The 19,430-nt window shown below is 41.8% G+C and overlaps 1 protein-coding gene across 1 annotated transcript; it reads left to right on the top strand.

The window, feature by feature from the left end:
• The first annotated feature begins 89 nt into the window (after positions 1-89).
• daw1 (dynein assembly factor with WDR repeat domains 1) lies at positions 90-19,399 on the top strand. Its single transcript, XM_077540507.1, has 13 exons — positions 90-199; positions 297-369; positions 547-691; positions 1,161-1,219; positions 1,294-1,416; positions 1,518-1,617; positions 1,806-1,913; positions 3,263-3,369; positions 3,451-3,553; positions 4,804-4,918; positions 6,386-6,462; positions 16,618-16,780; positions 16,942-19,399. Exons 1-13 carry the CDS (start codon positions 160-162, stop codon positions 16,974-16,976), a joined length of 1,248 nt encoding a protein of 415 aa, XP_077396633.1. The 5' UTR covers positions 90-159; the 3' UTR covers positions 16,977-19,399.
• Positions 19,400-19,430: the final 31 nt, after the last annotated feature.

The following is a 19,430-nucleotide window of genomic DNA, read 5'->3' as shown; positions in this document are numbered from 1 at the left end:
AATCTCAATCTTAACAAGAAAGAAAGAAAGAAAGAAAGAAAAAGAAAAATCACGCGCGATATATTGTTAAACTTGCGACTGAGCATGCGCCTTGTCCACGTGCTGGCTGTTACCGTAGCAACGGTTTGTTGACAGACAGCGTGGATTTGCTTGTGCAAAATGAGACTCAAGAGGTTTCTTCTCAGATATTATCCACCAGGTAACACAAGTTATTGTTCTTAAATGGGTTTGTGGCTTCTTTTTTTTTCATGGCAAATGCGCCATTCAGTCTAACGTTTTTTTTTTCCTCTCATTAGGTATAATCCTGGAATATGACAAAGCAGGGCTACTGAGGACCAAATCAATCGACCTTTTAGATTTGACAGTAGAGTACGTGCATTGTTCATTACACATGCAGTAAAATATCTACCGTGCGTGGACAATTTATGAATACCAGAAGCTGATTGTGTAGTATGATGATGACGATGATGATGATGATGATGATGATAAGAAATGCATTTTACATTTTCAATACTCATATCAACTTACTATTCTTGTTTTATGCAGAACCAACCCTGAAAAGTTATTGAGAGAGATCATGCAATCAGAGCCTCTAATCACCAAATCCCGAGCTGAACAAGTAAAAAAGCTTATCATTCGACTCCAGCAGAAACAGAACCAAGAGGACCACAACAACTTCAGTTTTTCTAAGGTTAGTCGATCAGCCGGTCTGCCTGTCTGTCTGTTCCCCTGCCCCAATTTCCTCATGCGTCATGCCGATAATAAAATAAATAAATAATAAAATAAATAAATAAATAAATAAATAACAACTTGACTTCACAACATAATTGAAGTGCATGGTCCAGCCAGAATCCAGACCGAAATTCATTGTGCAAGAGATACTTGCGGTGTCACAGATTTGGTGTGCTAGTCCAAGAAAAAGTGAAGAAACGTCGCTAAGTCAATTTGGAGGGTCAGTCTTTGAGATTAGCAAGTCACTGCTTCATGTAAACACTAGAGAGCACTAGAGAGCAGCAGTCACGCACGCTGTTTTTTGGAAGGAAATTCCTCTCCATGTCTAAAATTTGCATGAATATAATATGCAAATTATACATATAACTTAGTGACACAGGTGAAAGAAAAAAAACATTAGTTATTCATTTTGTGTGTTGTGTTTACAGGAGCTGAAGGCACACATACTGCCTCTGACTAATGTTGCATTTGACAAATCAGGGTCAAGGTGATGTGCAAAAATCTGCCGCCTCATGAAAAGCTTGCGTGTTCGTTGTTAACATCATCTTGTTTTCACTGCAGGTTTCTAACTGGGAGCTACGACAGAACGTGTCGTATTTGGGACACCGCCTCAGGCACCGAGCTGCACACACTGGAGGGTCACCGAAACGTGGTGTACGCCATCGCATTCAACAATCCCTTCGGGTAATGTGCATTTATAGCAAAGAATCTGAGAGCCGGCACGATTTTCAGCTCTACGAATGGGTTTACACATTTAAGTGCTATTCTGTCTTCATGCAATTTAGAGACAAGATTGCTACTGGTTCCTTTGATAAGACCTGTAAACTGTGGTGTGCTGAGACGGGCAAATGCTTCTATACGTTTCGAGGTCATACGGCTGAAATAGTGAGTATGACCTGTTTGAAATCAAAATTAGCAGTAATCATTTACATGAGTGCATTTAATGAGTTTCTTTTACAGCTTTAATCATATCTAATTCATTTGTTACATTCACAACATGACAGGAAAATCTCAGAGATATAAATTCCTCTATGATCCAATTGTAAGTATGGAAAAAAATGTGTTTTGCGTAGGTGTGTCTGGCATTCAACCCTCAGAGTACACTCGTGGCCACGGGTAGCATGGACGCCACCGCCAAGCTGTGGGAAGTGGCGACTGGGTGGGAGGTGGCCACTCTCACTGTGAGTCATCTTTTCTTTTCCTCTCACTGGCCTTGCGTGAGACATTTAGTACATCGATAAAGTTCTTCTGTGTGCCATATTGTTAAATTGAACCCTGCAAGCAAGCAGACCCTCTCAACCTCACTCATGATCTGAGAATCATTGTTAGATGTTAATAAAGCACACAAAACCTTTCTGAATGGAACTCTTGTAAAGTGTCTGTCAAGGTTAGAAATATTTACTTTGCGGGGCAGCTTTGCAAGTCAATAACTACGTTTGTGGAGCAACTTTCTAACTTTGTGGAGCATTACTTAATTTTGGTTCTAGCTGTGCCAGTCTTTAGCTTAGCATTTAGCGTGGCTTCTCCATCTTTCCTCGTCCTCTCTTCGTGAGAATGATAATTTGTCATATGTGTACCTTATTTGCCGCCATGAAGGTGATGATTACTTAATGACTCACCAGGAGTGAGTCCGCAACATGTTTAGCCACACTAGCTAGCGAAGTTTGTTGCTAACTAGGTGGTTGTGGCGTAAGTAGCACCAAGCTTGCCTCCACAGTCGACAGCTTCGTTCTGCGTGTTGCGACAACCTTAACTATCCCATGGTAGGTTTTTGTGTAGCTAAGTCTCCACAGTTCTGAAAAAATCTTTGATTCTCAGTTTTACTAGTCACTGTGTTTTAGAAGGCACAAAATCCAGATTTTGACTCGGAAAAAAAATGATGTGAACCGCTTATTTTTAGCCCTGATGTGAATGTGAAGCTGTTTTGTCTGGGCAAGGAGCTGCTTTTGCGGCCCTCAAGATAACAACAATCAGTCTTGATGGACAGTAATTAATGAAGCTGTTTTTTGAGATTATAAAGTTCTGATGGGAACTTTCACCACTTCTTTTATCTTGAATGCTCGCAATACTAATAATAACAACCAGGAGAGTGCATAGTCTGAGTTGAACAATTATTTACTGGATACCAGAAAGATTGCGTACACAAATGTGGAGCCCTTTTTGCGGAAGAAGGTCTAATCTGTCCAAAATGATTTCTACTCTTGTGCTGTCTTGGCAGCCCACACACACGGAAGCGCCTCGGCCTAGCCATGTGAAAATGTGTGACCTGAAGTTGTTAACTGGTTTCAACAAGATAAGTGCGCCCAAGTGCAGATAGATAAGAATACACCAAGCTAGGACAGGTCACAGCGACACAATGGCTCTAGTCACCTATCTAATCATTAAGAGGACTAATCTAACAATATGTTGATTGATTGATTGATTGATTGATTGATAAAGCAAAAATAATCACTAATTGGGTATTAAGATGATGGAGAAGAGACTATGACTAAGAGATGTATTGTAATTCTCTGCAATTGACTGCATTCAGGGTCATACCGCAGAGGTCCTCTCCGTGTGCTTCAACTCAGTGGGCAGTCAGATTGTGACTGGCTCCTTTGACCACACCGTTATTATTTGGGATGTTGCTTCAAGAAGGTCAGACATCAGACTTGTTGCAACATCGTGTGCAAGAGCGCAGCGCCGCTGACCTGTGACCGTTTCATCTTGTATTCAAAGGCGTGTCTACACGTTGATGGGCCACCAGGCAGAGATCAGCAACGTGCAGTTTAACTGGGATTGCTCACTGATAGTCACAGGCTCCATGGATAAAACGGGCAAGGTGAGAAAATTGATATTCTGCCAGTTACTGATTAAGAATCTTCTATCAAATAATGTTGGATGAATTATTTCCCCTACTACGCGCTAGGGCTTGACGATTAATCAAAATTTTATAGTGATTTAGATTTTGGCTTCTCTGGATCTTTAAAACATAATGATGGAAGGAAAACGATTAATGTGCAGCATTGTGAAAGCACCCTGAATGCACCATGTTGCTCGTAGCAAGCCCAGAGTGAATCGATGTGATTCTGCCGTCCCTCATCATTCTTCAAGCTATTTAATGACACTCCAGTTGGAGTTACTTTAAAACTAAACACACGAAAAGAAGAATTACATACAGTGTATATATACATACAAAACATGCTTCATTTTTAACACATCATGAGCCTAGCGCTATTGCTAATACAAGTGAATGGAGAATTCCATTCAAATGCTAACAGGTAGTTAGCATCAACTTCGGGAGTTTTTTTTTTCTTTCAAATAACGAATATTCACACACAAATGCTGTGAAAACACATAAGACATCAAACACACAGATGAGGTAACAACTCAAAGACATGCTTTCTTCACAATTTGTGAAAAACAAGTTATTTTAAAATAATTCAATTGCAACTTTCTTCTGTTCTCATTTTAAATGTACCATGGATGCATGGAACCACACGGCTCCTAAGAAATGGTAATACCTAAATGGTGGTGTAATGCAATTTTGTTAGCTTTTGGGGGTCACATAGATGTACGATCCGGGGTGGAAGGGCGTCTCCAATTGAACACGGCACATGCATGACTGAGCACATCAAGTGCAAAGGGAGATCTTGTAGTTGACGTGTATAAATGTGTAAACATGTAGAAAAAATATCATTTTGCATGCGGCAATCTCATGCATGCACGGACCCCAACGTGTCAATTTCTGCTCCCGCAATGCCAAGGACTGCGTGCGCTTCGACTGTCATGGTGTTAATGAAAATGAGGGGAGCCACTTCGATTGGCTAGAGACTGGCTGTGTTCCATTTTTATTTATGTTGGCATTTATTGATGTATTTTACTGTTTGTCGGTCTTGTGATCTTGCGTGTAATTATGCGAGAGGGCTTCGTCTCACACCAGGAAGTGCTTCTAACTATGACCCCCCCCCCCCCCCCCCCCCCCCCCCCCCGCACATGCCTGCAATGGAGGCACTTTATATTTACGTGTGTCTTCTTTTTACTGTTTACGTTTCTTGTCAATATATTTTGTGCTGCAATTCTTTTTTTCAGGTTTGGGATGCAGGCAGTGGCAATTGTGTAGCCACACTCATTGGACACCAAGAAGAGGTGCTGGATGTGTGTTTTGATTTACGGGGTCAACTCATTGCTACAGCCTCTGCTGATGGTGAGACACATCAGTGTTTTATATATTAAAAAAAAAAAAATGTTGGACCACCTCGTTTTCATCAATTTCTTGTTCAGGCATTAATGCCTGGTACTACTTAAGGCAGTGAAGTCCAAACTATGGCCACTGGTGGCCCACCATTTTTTTTTTATGCCACTGCCACTAATAAATTCATCTGTATCCTGCAGAGATTTTCTAAATATGCCAAGTTACAAATAAACTGTTTGCAACCACAATGACAACACAATTTATCTATAAAACATTGTTGTGAATAAAGATAATTAAGTTTTAGAAGTAAAAATGGTTTCTTCCACTTTCTGCTCGATGTCAAGATCCGATTTATGAACATGTTACATGGATGATCCTCAAGTAAAAATGGTCCACTTACTACTGTTGTGTGCTGAAGGGTTGGATCCCAAAGCGCAGACACAAATAAGGTTTTAACTATTTATTCACATAACTTGACTAAACAAAAAACAACGAGAATGCATCGAGAATCACAAGACACCAAGCCCCCTTGGGCTGTGGAGATGCACAGAGGAACAGAAAGTAATAATCCGGCAACACACACATTTCTCATCTTATATATAAGTGAATCGATCTCATTGGTTGTGGCTAGACATGTGGGGAGCAATACTGACATGGAATGATCTGATTGGCTGTTGACCTGTTGACCCAGTAACACGATTAAAGATTCTTGACATCACATAGCCTAAAACTAGTTGAAACTAGATTATGGTTGCATCAGTACAAAACAGACACTTGACCTCACACCCAACAGGTCATGAACTCAACTCAAACTTAACCCAGGTGTGACCCCAAACATGAGACAAGACCCAAACATTACTCCTGCATGACCCGAGTCATGACGACTACAGTTTGCTCTTTGTTGAATGTGGTGATGGCCCGGGATTTGGCTGCTGTTTAGTGTAGTGGTGGATCTACTCAAGTGGAATGCAGGGACGTTGACCACCCCAGAATATACAATTGCTTGCTAGAGTGTTGAAGATTTAAGTGGCCCTTGCATCCTTGATTTTTTATTTTTTTTAATATGCAGCCCTCAAACGAAAATGTTTAAAAATGGCTCAACATCAGCTCTTCAATTAAACTTTTGTGAGTTATTTTTGTCATCATATTTGTCCAAGCAAATGTAGGCTACCTTTAGTTATAACCACCATTTAAAATGTACAAGAAACTGAAGAAACAAGGGTGTAATAATTAGTAGCCTCTGCTCTAATAAACACGGCGTCCCAAATAATTGCCAGATTCATCATCTATTTGAATAAATAAATGATGTGCCTCAAATCGATCCCCTTGAAAAATGGTGGTCTCACTCCAGGTGTTGTAATTACTTTAATTATGACATATGATATGTCCATTTGTCACAGTGGATACATCAATTTCACAGCAACAACATTCATTTTCATCGTCACCAACCACTCTTTTTATTGTCTGTCTTTTTGCCAGGCACAGCCAAAGTATTCAGTGCAACCACACACGAATGTCTGACAACACTGGAAGGCCATGAGGGAGAGATCTCCAAGGTGAGAGACTAGTCGCGCATGCACATTGCTGTTGACAGGAAGTCACGGGGGAGTTTTTGTTCTTCTTGTCTCTATTGCGATTCACTCAAAAAGAACAGAAAAGTGGGTTCCCTTTCATCATTGACATTACAGCTCTTCAAGTTTTGGCTCAAATCATAATAGTCGCCACTAGGAGGCACTCAATCAAAACTCAAAATGCAGAGGAGAGATCTAGTTAATTTCCCATCGCACACTTGATGATATCTTACATTAGTGATCGAGAATCACTGAACTAGTGAGATCAAGTGATGCATGACCCGGCAGAAATAATTCAGTTATAATTTGTTATATTTACAGCATGTCTTCCCAATCCCTGCACAGTAGCTAACGGTTTGCTTACTTTTAGTTTCTCTTTTCTGTTTCAAATTCATAACAAATGTCAGTTTCTTGTGAACAGGGAAGGGCTGATATCGACAAAATGAATAATGCACAGCTGGTTCGAAACTAGAAACATTACACAAGGCCTCATAAAATATGAACCAGCACACACTAAATATTGAATTATTCACTAGCTATGTTTGGGACTTTAATAGTAATTCTTACCAGCATCACGGCTAACGTTTTTTTTTTTTTTTAAAAAGCTCTTGCACTCATGTAACGTTAAGCCTCAATCTGTGGATGCAGCTGTTCTCTAAATCGAGGTTTATTTGTAAACGGGCTGATGTTGACTGGAGGCCTGTTGTATGCTGAGTGTGTCCAGTTGAGGAGCTTAGCAAGTCTGTATAAGCCAGAATATAGTGTATTTATTTATTTTCACTTAATAGTCCGTTGTGACAATTCTGAAGGAATTACTTCAGGAAATAAGGTTAGCCTCGCATTTCCCTTCACATCATCAAATGTAGAGGAAAGGTCAAATGCCTTTATAGTGGTTGCTGTTTTGATTGAGCGAAAGCACTGAAGTGTTCTTGTGCACAAACGTGCACGTGTCGCGTGTACCTACACAAGAGGTCCTTCTGTTTATCCTTCAGTTATAAATAGACTGGCGGAGGATCAATCCAGAGGATTATGACTCTTATCTCTCTTTAACAGGACACCTTTCCTACCCCACTGTGCTTTTTAACTGTGACATTTTCCTATTTTTATTTGACCCAGTCCCCCTTTTCCTGTCTGTATGCCTACCCTTTAGATAATTCATCTCAATCACTTTTTAGAGAAAGATGATTTTTAAAAAAATAATAGTTTTCGCATTTCCATCTTCTCCATCTGGCCTTATTTCTTAGTCACATTCTTGACTGTTTCCACGTCCCGTCTGGGTTTACTCCTTGGCGCTCTGTTCATATCTGTAATAAATCTGTAATAAAAGTTTCGTGCGTATCGAGAGTAGCGCTATTTAATCATGTCATCCGCCCTCCTCCCCTCGGTGTAAGAATAAACCATTCAGAGAACGATACGCCCGGGCGGGCCTAACACAATTGTCTGAGTGATTTTCAAAATGCTCTCCTTCAAGAAGTAGTGCCACTGCTTTCTTTTTCCGCTCTTGATTTGCCCCATTACGGTATTATGAATACCCTACAGACAGCATTAACTTGCCCCATATATTTGGATAAATTTGCATGTGTGTTTATTATTTATTGAGTATAGAGACTTGCCGTAGTTGATCGCGAGATGCGGTGACTATCGCGTGACCGGTAGCGAGACTGGGAAAATCTAACATGGCGGCGACCTGCTGCTAAAATAGAATTAGCTTATTTCTAATTAAACCCGAATTTAACGACTTGATAAATTCGATTTTTTTCTTTTCTAAGAAAGATCGGAAATATTATCCAGTGTGGACGACCTCGAACGTTTTATTGACGATCATTTTTATAGCTGCGCGATGGATGATCTGGCGGCTAGTCGGGATAATCCTTCGAAAAAAAGGAAAAATGATTCATCAACAGATACGGATGATTTAGCAACCACCGACGTATCGGTGAGTATGCTGGATTCCATAAATAAAAAACTTGACGTCCTCTGTCTTATCCGCGAGGACGTCAAAGAATTAAAGGCAAGTTTGGAATTCGTTAGCCAACAGGTAAGCGATCTCCAACGCGATAACTCCGAGCTACGCTCCTCTCTCGTCGCTGTTACAGCCGAGTTGGAGACGATTAAGAAGGAAAATAAAATGCTAAAGGAAACGGTCTTAGATGTTCAATCCCGTAGTATGCGGGAAAATCTAATATTCTCAGGTATATCCGAAAATTCCCCGGATTATCCAGAGAGCGAGATAAAAAAATTTATGACAACATCGCTAAAGATCCCACAGGAGACGGTAAATAATATCTCTTTTCACCGTGTACACCGGCTCGGAGCTCGTAAGGGCAATAAGCCCCGTCCTATTATTGCTAAGTTCGAACATTTTAAACATAAAGAATTGGTAAAAAGTAAAGGACGGGAGCTCAAAGGGACATCTTTCGGGATGAATGATCAATTCCCAAGAGAGATAAACGAGCGGCGAAAGGTACTGTTTCCTATAATGAAACAAAACAGACAGGAGGGTAAACGGACCTCGATGGTCGTTGATAAATTATATATCGACGGCCAGCTATTCCGGAACCCAACCTCGACCCCTTGGCTGTTCTAACTGATAATTAGTAGAGCCGAGAATTGTGTGATTATTTGACGTATGTATATGTATATGTATGTGTATGTATATGTGTATATATGTATATATATATGTATATGTATATGTATGTATGGGTATATGTATGGATAATGGGTTACGAAATAGAATATGAACTTATATTATGCATAGGCTATATAGTAATAATAATAATAATAATAATAATAATAATAATATAAAAATATATTCTTAAAAAATATAATAATAATAATAATAATAATCTCGCCTAGGTCACTATTTACTGGTATATTGTTATGTTGAATCCCCCACAGATTTCCTTCACACTCACTTCCCCCCTCGTTTCTTCACTATTATACTTATCTACTTGTTATCTCTCTCTTTATGTAAATTATATAAATTGCCTAATTACTCTTTTGCTATCCTACAATATGTTAATATTAATAAGTAGCTTATATAGATGTATTCATAAGACTGAGTCTATATTGCTTGTATGCAGAAATTAGTTCTGGTCTCTTGGAATGTGTGTGGCGCTCGCTCCCAGGCAAAAAGAATAAAAATTTTAGACCATCTCTCAAAATTTAAGGCAGATATTTGTCTCCTACAAGAAACCCACTTACAAAAATCAGAAGAAAAATTATTTATAGATAAAAATTTTAGTCAAGTTTACTCTGCCTCCTATAATAGTAGACAAAGAGGTGTCTCTATACTTATACATAAGAATTTATTTTTTACTCTAAATAATATAGTAACAGATTTAGAGGGCCGTTATATTATTATCCAGGTAACTATATTTAATAAAGTATATACAATTGGTAATTTATATGCCCCAAATAATGATGACCCTGATTTTTTCCATGAATTTTTCTCTCGGTTACTCGATTTAGCAACAAATTCTACTATTATTATTGGAGGTGATTTTAACACGGTCTTAAACCCGTTAATAGATCGTTCTAATAATACGATATATACAAGGCGATTACGATCCGCTAAAGTAATAGATGAATATATGGAGGATTTTGGCCTCAGCGATGGCTGGAGACTTCAAAACCCAACTAAGAAGGAATTTACTTTCTTCTCTGCTGTGCACCGATCATTCTCAAGAATTGATTTTTTCCTTACAAATAATTCTATTGTTGATAAAACTGCTATAAAAATACATTCTATAATTATAAGTGATCATGCACCAGTCTCCCTCACTCTACAAATTGACTCTACCCTTAAACCTCCCCCGATATGGCGTTTTAACATTTCATTACTGAAAGACGTAGAGTTTGATAAAATTATTAGAAGGGAGTGGGCAGATTTTTTGGAAATAAATGACTCTCCAAATATATCTCCATCTCTTCTCTGGGAAGCAGGGAAAGCGGTAATTAGAGGGAAAATTATATCATATTCAACTTATAAAAAGAAACAGGATCAAAAATTAGAAAAATACCTGGAAGATAAAATTAAACAACTAACGGATGAATATGCATTAAACCCAAATAATCAAATATGGATAGAACTACAGAATATAAAAATACAGTTAGATAACATGTTATCTAAAAAGACAGAGTTTACAATACAACAGTTGAGATATAATAATTTTGAACATAATAATAAATCAGGTAAATTCCTGGCAAATCAACTTCAACGGAATCGGGAAAAATCTCTTATAACGGCTATTAAAGATATAAATGGTGAATGCACACAATCACCAGAAGGAATTAACCATATTTTTTATAACTATTATCGAAATCTATACACAGAAATTAATAGACCTAACCCTGAATATATTGAGGCATTCCTAAACAGCTTAAATATACCTCAGTTATCCATTGAACATAAAGATATTCTCGATACCCCGCTTACTATAGATGAGTTGTTTCGTGCTTTAGACAGTATGCCTAATGGCAGAGCACCTGGTCCAGACGGCTTTCCGGCTATATTTTTTAAACATTTCTGGTTAATGTTTGCTCCATTATTTCTAAGGGTAGTAACTGAAATTAAAAGTAAAGGTGATATACGTCAAGATATGAATATAGCAGCAATTAAACTTTTATTAAAACCAGAAAAAGACCCTACCCTCCCGTCAAGTTACCGACCGATATCACTAATTAATACCGATATTAAAATTATCGCTAAGGCCTTGGCATCTCGATTAGAGACAGTAATCTCGACAATTATTCATAGTGATCAAACAGGTTTTATTAAAGGTCGTCATTCTACTAATAATATTAGGAGACTCTTTAACTTGATTAGTATGTCACAGCGGTATGATAAAAAGGCAGTTGTTATTTCGCTGGATGCAGAAAAAGCATTCGATAAAGTTAACTGGTCTTTCCTCTTTGCTGTCTTAAATAAATTCGGCTTCGGGGAGTCATTCATTCAATGGGTCTCAATATTATATGATTCGCCTAAAGCTACAGTTACTACTAATGGGATTACGTCACAGAGTTTTACTCTACAAAGGGGAACAAGACAAGGGTGCCCAATGTCTCCTTTATTATTTGCTATATTTATTGAGCCGCTTGCATTAGCTATACGTCAGGATAGACGGATCCAAGGAATCCACTCCGGGACAACAGAACATAAAATTAATCTATATGCCGATGATATATTACTCTATTTAGAAGAACCTGCTATCTCGCTAGGGGAAGCATTTAAATTAATAACTAAATTCTCTCACTTATCAGATTACTCTATCAACTGGACAAAATCAACATTATTACCTATTACAGAAAATTCATGGAATCCTACAAGTCAGGATCCACACTACTCCTTTCCTACAGGTAATTTAAAATACTTAGGTGTTAAAATTTCACCTAAGTTAACTGAATTAACTTCTTTAAATTTTCCACCATTATTGGATAGTATCCGTAGTGACCTGGAGCGCTGGAATAATCTTCCGATCTCTTTAATAGGACGGATAGCTACTATAAAAATGAAAGTTTTACCAAAGATTAATTATTAATTTTCAATGATTCCATTTAAACCTACGTCTAACTGGTTCCAATCGCTGGACTCTGCTATCATAAAATTCTATTGGAATAAAAAAAAAAAGCCAAAATTAGTCTATCTACTCTTCAGGAAAGTAAATCTAAAGGAGGTTTAGAGGCACCAAACTTTATGTACTATTATTTAGCTAATCAACTACAATATCTTGTGCTATGGACACAACCCAACAGAGATACTAACTGTTGGTTGGAATTGGAGCAGAAGGATTGTAATAATCTTAGACTGTCAGATTTACTCTTTATCACAAAATCAATAAGACGACATAATTGTTTTAAAAACCCAATGATAGCCGCCACCCTGACTGCCTGGTGGAAGGCATTAGAAATTACAAACTCCCAACTGGCGCCCTGTGGGCTCTCTCCCATTTGGCATAACCCCGACTTTCAACTTAATAATCAGTCGTTCCATTTAAGCCTATGGGAGCAGAAAGGAATTACACACCTTCATCATCTTTTCTCAGATAATAAGTTTATATCGTATACAAACTTGGTCCAGAAATATGAAATAAAAAAGGGAAATTTTTTACATTATCTGCAAGTTAAAAATATGGTTAAGAAACAAATCCCAACACTTCAGGATACGCTCCAACTGCCTGTCTTAGCTAATGATATTATAAAGCTTTCTCCAACAACAATAAAGAAAATATCAAAAATATATAAGTTATTTTTATACACAAATAAAACGTATTTACCGACTTTAAAATGGGAAAAAGACTTGTCTATAGTTCCGGAACCAGACTTTTGGACCCAAATCTGTGAAAATGTATTTAAAATGACCAAACAGACAAATTTGCAACTTATCCAATATAAGATACTTCATAGAACATATATTACACAATATATGATGAAAAAAATGGGACTCTCTGACTCCGACATTTGTCTCCAGTGCTCACAAAACACTGCCAATACTTATCTTCATGCTTTATGGTCATGTACTCCAGTGCTGCATTTCTGGACTAAAATCTTGGAAAAGCTCGCTGATATATTAAACTGTAGGCTTCCTTTATCTCCAAGATTGTGTTTACTAGGTGACTTAACAATAACTGAGCTACCATGTAAACAATCTCAATCTATATTTATAGCCCTTACTATTGCTAAAAAAATAATCCTTGTCAATTGGAAAAATAAACAATCTCTAAATATCGACCACTGGTTAAACTTACTAATAAATTATATCTCAATGGAAAAAATCTCTGCCTTAAATAAAAATCAAGTATCAAGATTTAAACAAATATGGTCTATGTACATAGAATATTTTAATCTCAATCTGGCAACTTAATCCTGCCAAGATTCTGCCTGTTAACGAGAGCCACCACATCGTTACAACTTCTATTTTCGCTGCTTCTGTATTTGGTATTTTGTATCTGATTGTTTTTATTTTTATATAGTCAGGAACCGAGTTGCTGCTAGTGGGCTCGAGCATACCACACTATACGACACTATACTCATTAACTCCTTAAGATTTATTTCTAGTGGGCACTAAGCATCAACACTTGGTGTTACTGCATGCTAATTAGTCAATTTTCTTGACGCCGTCACCTGTGGTCGGGCGGGGATGGTTCTACCCCCCGTTGTCTGCTTGGCGGCGGTTGCGTCCTGGCCGCTCCCTGGGCCCCCTGTGGGGTGCGGTGTTGGGGAGCTCCCCCTGGTGCCCGGGGCGGTGCCGTCCCGGCGCGGTCCGCTGCTCCGTGCCCGGCGGCGCGGTTCGGGGTGGGTGGGCCTCCGGTGTGCCCCGTGGTTCCCTCTCCCCTCCCCCTTCCTCCCCCCCGTCGCCTCTCCCTCCTCGCCTCCTCCCGCCCATCCTCCTCTGCCTCCCGGTCCCTTTTCCCTTGTCGCCCTCCCTCCTCCTCCCCCCCCCCCCCCCCCCTCCTGCCCTGCAGCCGCCCTTTCGCCTTCTTGTCGTCTTCTCCCTGCTTCCTCCCCCCCCCCCCCCCCCCTTCCCTGTCTGCCCTGCGGCCCCTCCCCCTCCCTCTCCCTGGGCCTGGGGCTCCCTCCCCGGCCCGGGCGTCGGGCTCCGGGGGCCGGGCGGGGGTTTGGGGCCTGCCCCGCTCCGGTAGAACTCCTGGCGCCCCGGGCGGGCTCCGGTGGGCGGTGGGCTGTCCGGTAGCCCTGCTGCGCTGGCTGTCCGCCCATTGTGGTGCCGTGTGGATGAGGTGGGGGTGGGGGGTGGGGGGGTGGGGTGCTGGGGGGTGGGCGTGCCACCTACACCCGCCGGGTTGGGTGAGGCCCCGCTGGTCGCTCCTCTTACTCACTTCACTAGTTTTGCACTATACACTTTGTAAATATACACATAGGGCACACATCACATTTCTTGGTGGGGTGGGGAAGGGTGGAAACACCGTCTTCACCCTTCAACTCCCCTCCAATTTTAATGCACTTCACGTCCAAGGGGAGGGGTGAGTTGGGGCAGGGAGCCATCAGAGGGGATGGACTGCAGTGCTTGGCAGCGCTGTGGTCCCCCCCATCTGTGTCCCTGCCCCACCACTTTGTCCCTCCATTCCCTTTTTTAATGCACTACACACATACATATTCATTTTTTGGGGGGGGGATACGGGTGTGTCGGAGTAGGGGAAATTTTTTCCCTCTGCTCCGACTCACCTGCTCCCAATTTTAATGCACCACATGCACACACTTGTATATACACTGGGTGGGGCCACATTCACGGTGTAAGGGTAGAGCTCGCCAGTCGGCGAGCTGGCGGACTCAGTAACAGGGCTAGGTGTCACTAGTACTCTGGCGTGACGACCGGGGCCTCTCCCCACCGGGCTCGGTGTTTTGGTGTTCCGCCTTCTCCCCTGGTGCTTCCTCCTCTGCTTCCCCCCTCCCGCCGCTGTGCTACTCTCGCGCGGCTGGAGGTGGGGTGGGCACATCTTCCCTCTCTGCGCTGCTGCCCGGTGCCGGTTTCCGGGGGGGGGCTCGTGGGGGGCCGGGTTCGCGGGGGGGGGGTTGGCGGCCATCGGGGGGGGGCGGCTTGTTTGGGTGGGGGGTGGCGGTATGGGTGGGTGGGGGGTTGGGTGTTGGGGGTCGCGGTGTGTTTGGGGGTTTGGGGATCGGCGGTGGTGGGGCCTGGGTCGTGGTGGGTGGCGGGTTTGGGTGGGGTGCGGGGGGTCGTGGGGGGGTGGGGGCTGGGGACCGGTGGGGCGCTGGGGGGGCCCGCTGGGCCTTGTTCCGTGGCCCTGGGCTCGGGGGTGTGGGCCGGGGCTGGGGCGGGGGTGTTCCGGGCGTCTGGGTCGGCTCGCCGACCGGTGTCCGCTCGGGTGGCTTGGGGGTGGCCTTGGTGCTGCCGCGGCCTGGGGATTCCGGGGGGGGGGGGGGGGGGGGGGGTGCTCGCTTTGCTGGACCGCGGTTGACGGCTTCTTTCTTTGGAGATGGTCCTTATGCATGCCAGATCCGTCGCACCAGCATCTACTGAAACTCAACAAAAGTAGCCTCTCCCTCCCACAGCCCCTTGAATCAGTGGGTGCTGGTGTCTGTGGTTCTCACTTTGCTTGATCTATCCTTCCCTCCTTCCTCTCTTTAGTTTTTCCTCTGGTCTCTTGAGATTTTAATTTATTAGAAGTACGAGGCTTCTGGGGTTGGCATAAGACTCTGGTTTTGTAACCACGTAGGAGGGGTCTTGTTGGTGCTGGACTTCACTTTGATGGATTGGATGTACTGGCTTCTATGGATCTCACTCTGCCTCATCGATCCTTCCCTCCTTCCTCTCTTTAGTTTTTCCTCTGGACTCTGAGATCTTGCTAAATTTGATGGAATTTAGAGGCTCCCGGGGTTGGCGTAAGAGTTTGATTTTGTAACCATGGGGAAGGCAGGAAGTGTTTGGTCGGTGCTGGATTTCACTTTGATTTACCTTTCTTTTCTCTTTATTTCTTTTTTTTTTTTTCTCTCTGACCTTTTCTCTGGTCTCCTGACCATTTAAACCTCACGACTCTGGCAAGATTCTGAAGTACCTGGTTAAGGCGAAGGGTAATGGGATATTTATAAGGTTTTAGGTGAATTAATGAGTATAAATTTATATGTATTTGCACGCACACACACACGCACGCACGCAAACGCACGCAAACGCACGCACGCAAACGCACACACACACGCACACGCACACGCACACGCAAACGCACGCACACATACGCACGCACAAAAAAAAAAAAAAAAAAAAAAAAGAGCAATGATGACAAGACGTTGAATCGGTAAGACTACCGAATGAACAATTCTGAGCTCTTTAAAAAAAGAAATAAAAGAAAAAAAAAAAAAAAAAAAAAGAGAGTAGCGCTATTTAATCATGTCATCCGCCCTCCTCCCCTCGGTGTAAGAATAAACCATTCAGAGAACGATACGCCCGGGCGGGCCTAACACAATTGTCTGAGTGATTTTCAAAATGCTCTCCTTCAAGAAGTAGTGCCACTGCTTTCTTTTTCCGCTCTTGATTTGCCCCATTACGGTATTATGAATACCCTACAGACAGCATTAACTTGCCCCATATATTTGGATAAATTTGCATGTGTGTTTATTATTTATTGAGTATAACCTGAGTTGAATGAATGACTCAGCCCCTCTTGTTAGATCTGCTTCAGTCCGCAGGGCAGCAGGATTCTGACCGCCAGCTCAGACAAGACTGCTCGCTTGTGGGATGTCCAGTCCGGAAGCTGCCTTCAGGTCCTACAGGGCCACACCGACGAGATCTTCTCCTGCGCCTTCAACTACGAAGGCGACACCATCATCACAGGTACAGCACACCCACAAAATGCCCCACATTTGGTAACCGTGCACATGTCTGATAACGAGTGTTGCCTTGAGCCGCGAATCAAGCGGGCCTCGCGAGCCCGTCACAAATTGTTAATTGCAATCGTCCCAGCTGTGCAGCCACCTGCTCGTGTTTGTGTGCAGGCAGCAAGGATAACACGTGCCGGATCTGGTGCTGACCCATCTCGGGAGCCAGTAGACGTCCGCGTGTCACAGCAGCTCCGATTGGTGTTGCACGTATATGCTGCTGTACATGGCTGAGGATGAGTAGGTCATCAACGTGCATTGTTGACAGTATCAGCGTGACATTGAAATGTTCATGCAAGTGCTTGCCACTCATATGCAGTCACGTGATCTTCCGGTTGCAATTCTTGATGTAAATCCTGAGCTTGTTCTCTTGACATTTTACATTTCTACTCATCAAAAAGATGGATTTTTCTCCCCTCATTTGAGCTCAAGGTCATCTTGTTGTTTCCCCCTCTACTATGCTAAAGTAGCTTAAGCGAATTTCTTCCAGGATTTAGCTTTCACATGTGGTTCACTGACATCAGCTTGGAATAGAGGCCAGTGCATATCCACAATGTGTTGAGACTTATGTGCGCTCAGGGAGACCAGAAAGATGATTTGAAATTAGTTTTGTGTCCTATGAGAGTACAATTGTAACCTCACATTTGCGGTGTTACTGATGCCGGCTCTTTCATTCGGTTGAGGGCTTATCCATGTACCGTATTTTGGCTGCTTTGCTGTTAGGTTTGAAACTTGTGCTGAGAAAGTCCCAGTGAAAAATCTCAACTTGCTTGTACTAACTCATAAGTCAAATGTTCCTAAAGCCTTGAAGTTTTGATTCAACCAAAACTTGGAGGTCAAGCCATTATCATGCCTCATGAGGTAACTGGTACTGGTCATGGTTAAGTGAAAATATAATGCAGACCAAAAAACTGGAAATGATTGCAAGGCAAGCTAGGAATGAGGTTTCCTTATTTGTCTATGGCTATGCTAATCAGTACAGTACAATAAGTTGATATCATTAAAGGAGCAGTCAACACAAAAATGTTATTTACATTAATATGTTATATGTAACCCTATTAAGTCGAAACATTTGTATTCTGAGTAATATTGCATTTTGTGAAATAGGCAGAAAAATGCACCTGTTTTGATCCATCTTAGGAGGCGGCCATTTTGTCACTTGCTGTCGACTGAAAATTTCATCACAGTTGCTCAGGGCTCAGCTTGTGAATGTCACATGACCAATCTCAGAAAACAGGTGAACCGTGACTGGTCGCAAGCTGAGCCATTGACAACTGTAATATCAGTCAACACCAAGTGGCAAAATGGCTGCCCCCTGAGATGGATAAGAACAGGTGGCTATTGCTGCTTATTCCACAAATGCTATATTACTCAAAATAGCAAAAGCAAATGGAACATACAACATTAAGTTTATTGTTTTTAACGGGTGTACATAGGGGTGGGCGATATGGTAAAAATGTCATATCACAATTCTTTAAAAATAAATTCACGATCTCGATTTTATCACAATTCTTTTTTTTTTTTTTTTTTTTAACATATTTTAGACTAATCTTCGCATTTCTGAACATTTTTGTAAAATTTAAAACATTTAAAATGTTTATAAAACATTCATCTGAAGCCAACTAAGCTTTCTGAACAGGTTTCAATTGAAATAGTGCATTTTTTTTTTTTTTTTATTAAATAGTGTAATGAATGTAAACATAATTGGTAATGAACAGCTTCGGTTACTTTAGTTACAGCGCCAACGGTGTATGAACAGCGCTTAACACCACAATAGAAATTTAAAATTTTTCCCCTCAATAAACTATCGACAAAAACAGTTTGTAATGAGTTAGCAAAGTAAATAAAACACAGAATTGGAAAGTAGAAAACACTGTTTACGACAGCGTTTGCTCGTCCGCGTAGTTTACAAATTCTCGTAGGTGCGCGTGTGGGCAATGTGGATTGTGGACGTGTCGCGGCGCGGGGAGAGTTGCGTACCCGTCGGCTGTCGGTTCCGAAGTGGGGGAGCGTCCCTGCCCCGGGCAGTCGGAACTCCCGCGAGCGTCCGACTCATCGCAGCCGCACGCGCCCTCGGCCTCTCGTTCGAATGTCATTTGCTTTGGGGAGTCGTGCGGAACCTCACGGATGCTTCGGGCTCCAGGTGGAGGAGTGGACATATCAGCATTAGCATGCTTACTTAGCATTAGCATTTAAAAAAAAAAAAAACAACAACTTAGCATTAGCATGCTAGCATTAGCATGCTGACTAGTGGTGTGGAGTAAGTTTGTGTGCGTGTTTGTGTGAGTGAGTGCGTAGAGGGGAAAAAAAAAACACACGGATGCAATCGAGCATAAACTTAAACTTGAGCCCGCATAAAGTTTAACTGTATAAAATGTGCCCGACAGACGATGTTGTCGATCTTTCAGCTTTATGAGATCGTCAACACAAACGATCTAATATCGTCATATCGCCCACCCCTAGGTGTACGTGAAGCGACTTGCCTCACAGCCACATGCAGACATTTCTCTAAGCATGTTTGTCAACACAGGTCGTCCAGTATGTCATTTGTTGGTTGTGTTTTGACTCCATTACACTTTTTGACAGCTAAGTTTTGTCTTGTGTCT

Source organism: Festucalex cinctus, chromosome 13 (assembly GCF_051991245.1).
Source record: "Festucalex cinctus isolate MCC-2025b chromosome 13, RoL_Fcin_1.0, whole genome shotgun sequence".
NCBI lineage: Eukaryota > Metazoa > Chordata > Actinopteri > Syngnathiformes > Syngnathidae > Festucalex > Festucalex cinctus.
Note: the sequence above shows the minus strand (reverse complement) of the source record. Positions and strands in the feature narration are given on the sequence as shown.

What these genes read in the sequence shown, in the direction of transcription:
- daw1 (XM_077540507.1), top strand. Translation starts at nt 160, where the DNA reads ATGAGACTCAAGAGGTTTCTTCTCAGATATTATCCACCAG. An exon ending in TGGGATGTTGCTTCAAGAAG is followed by an intron (nt 3,370 to 3,450) that starts GTCAGACATCAG and finishes TTGTATTCAAAG; the next exon opens with GCGTGTCTACACGTTGATGG. An exon ending in TGCTACAGCCTCTGCTGATG is followed by an intron (nt 4,919 to 6,385) that starts GTGAGACACATC and finishes TCTTTTTGCCAG; the next exon opens with GCACAGCCAAAGTATTCAGT.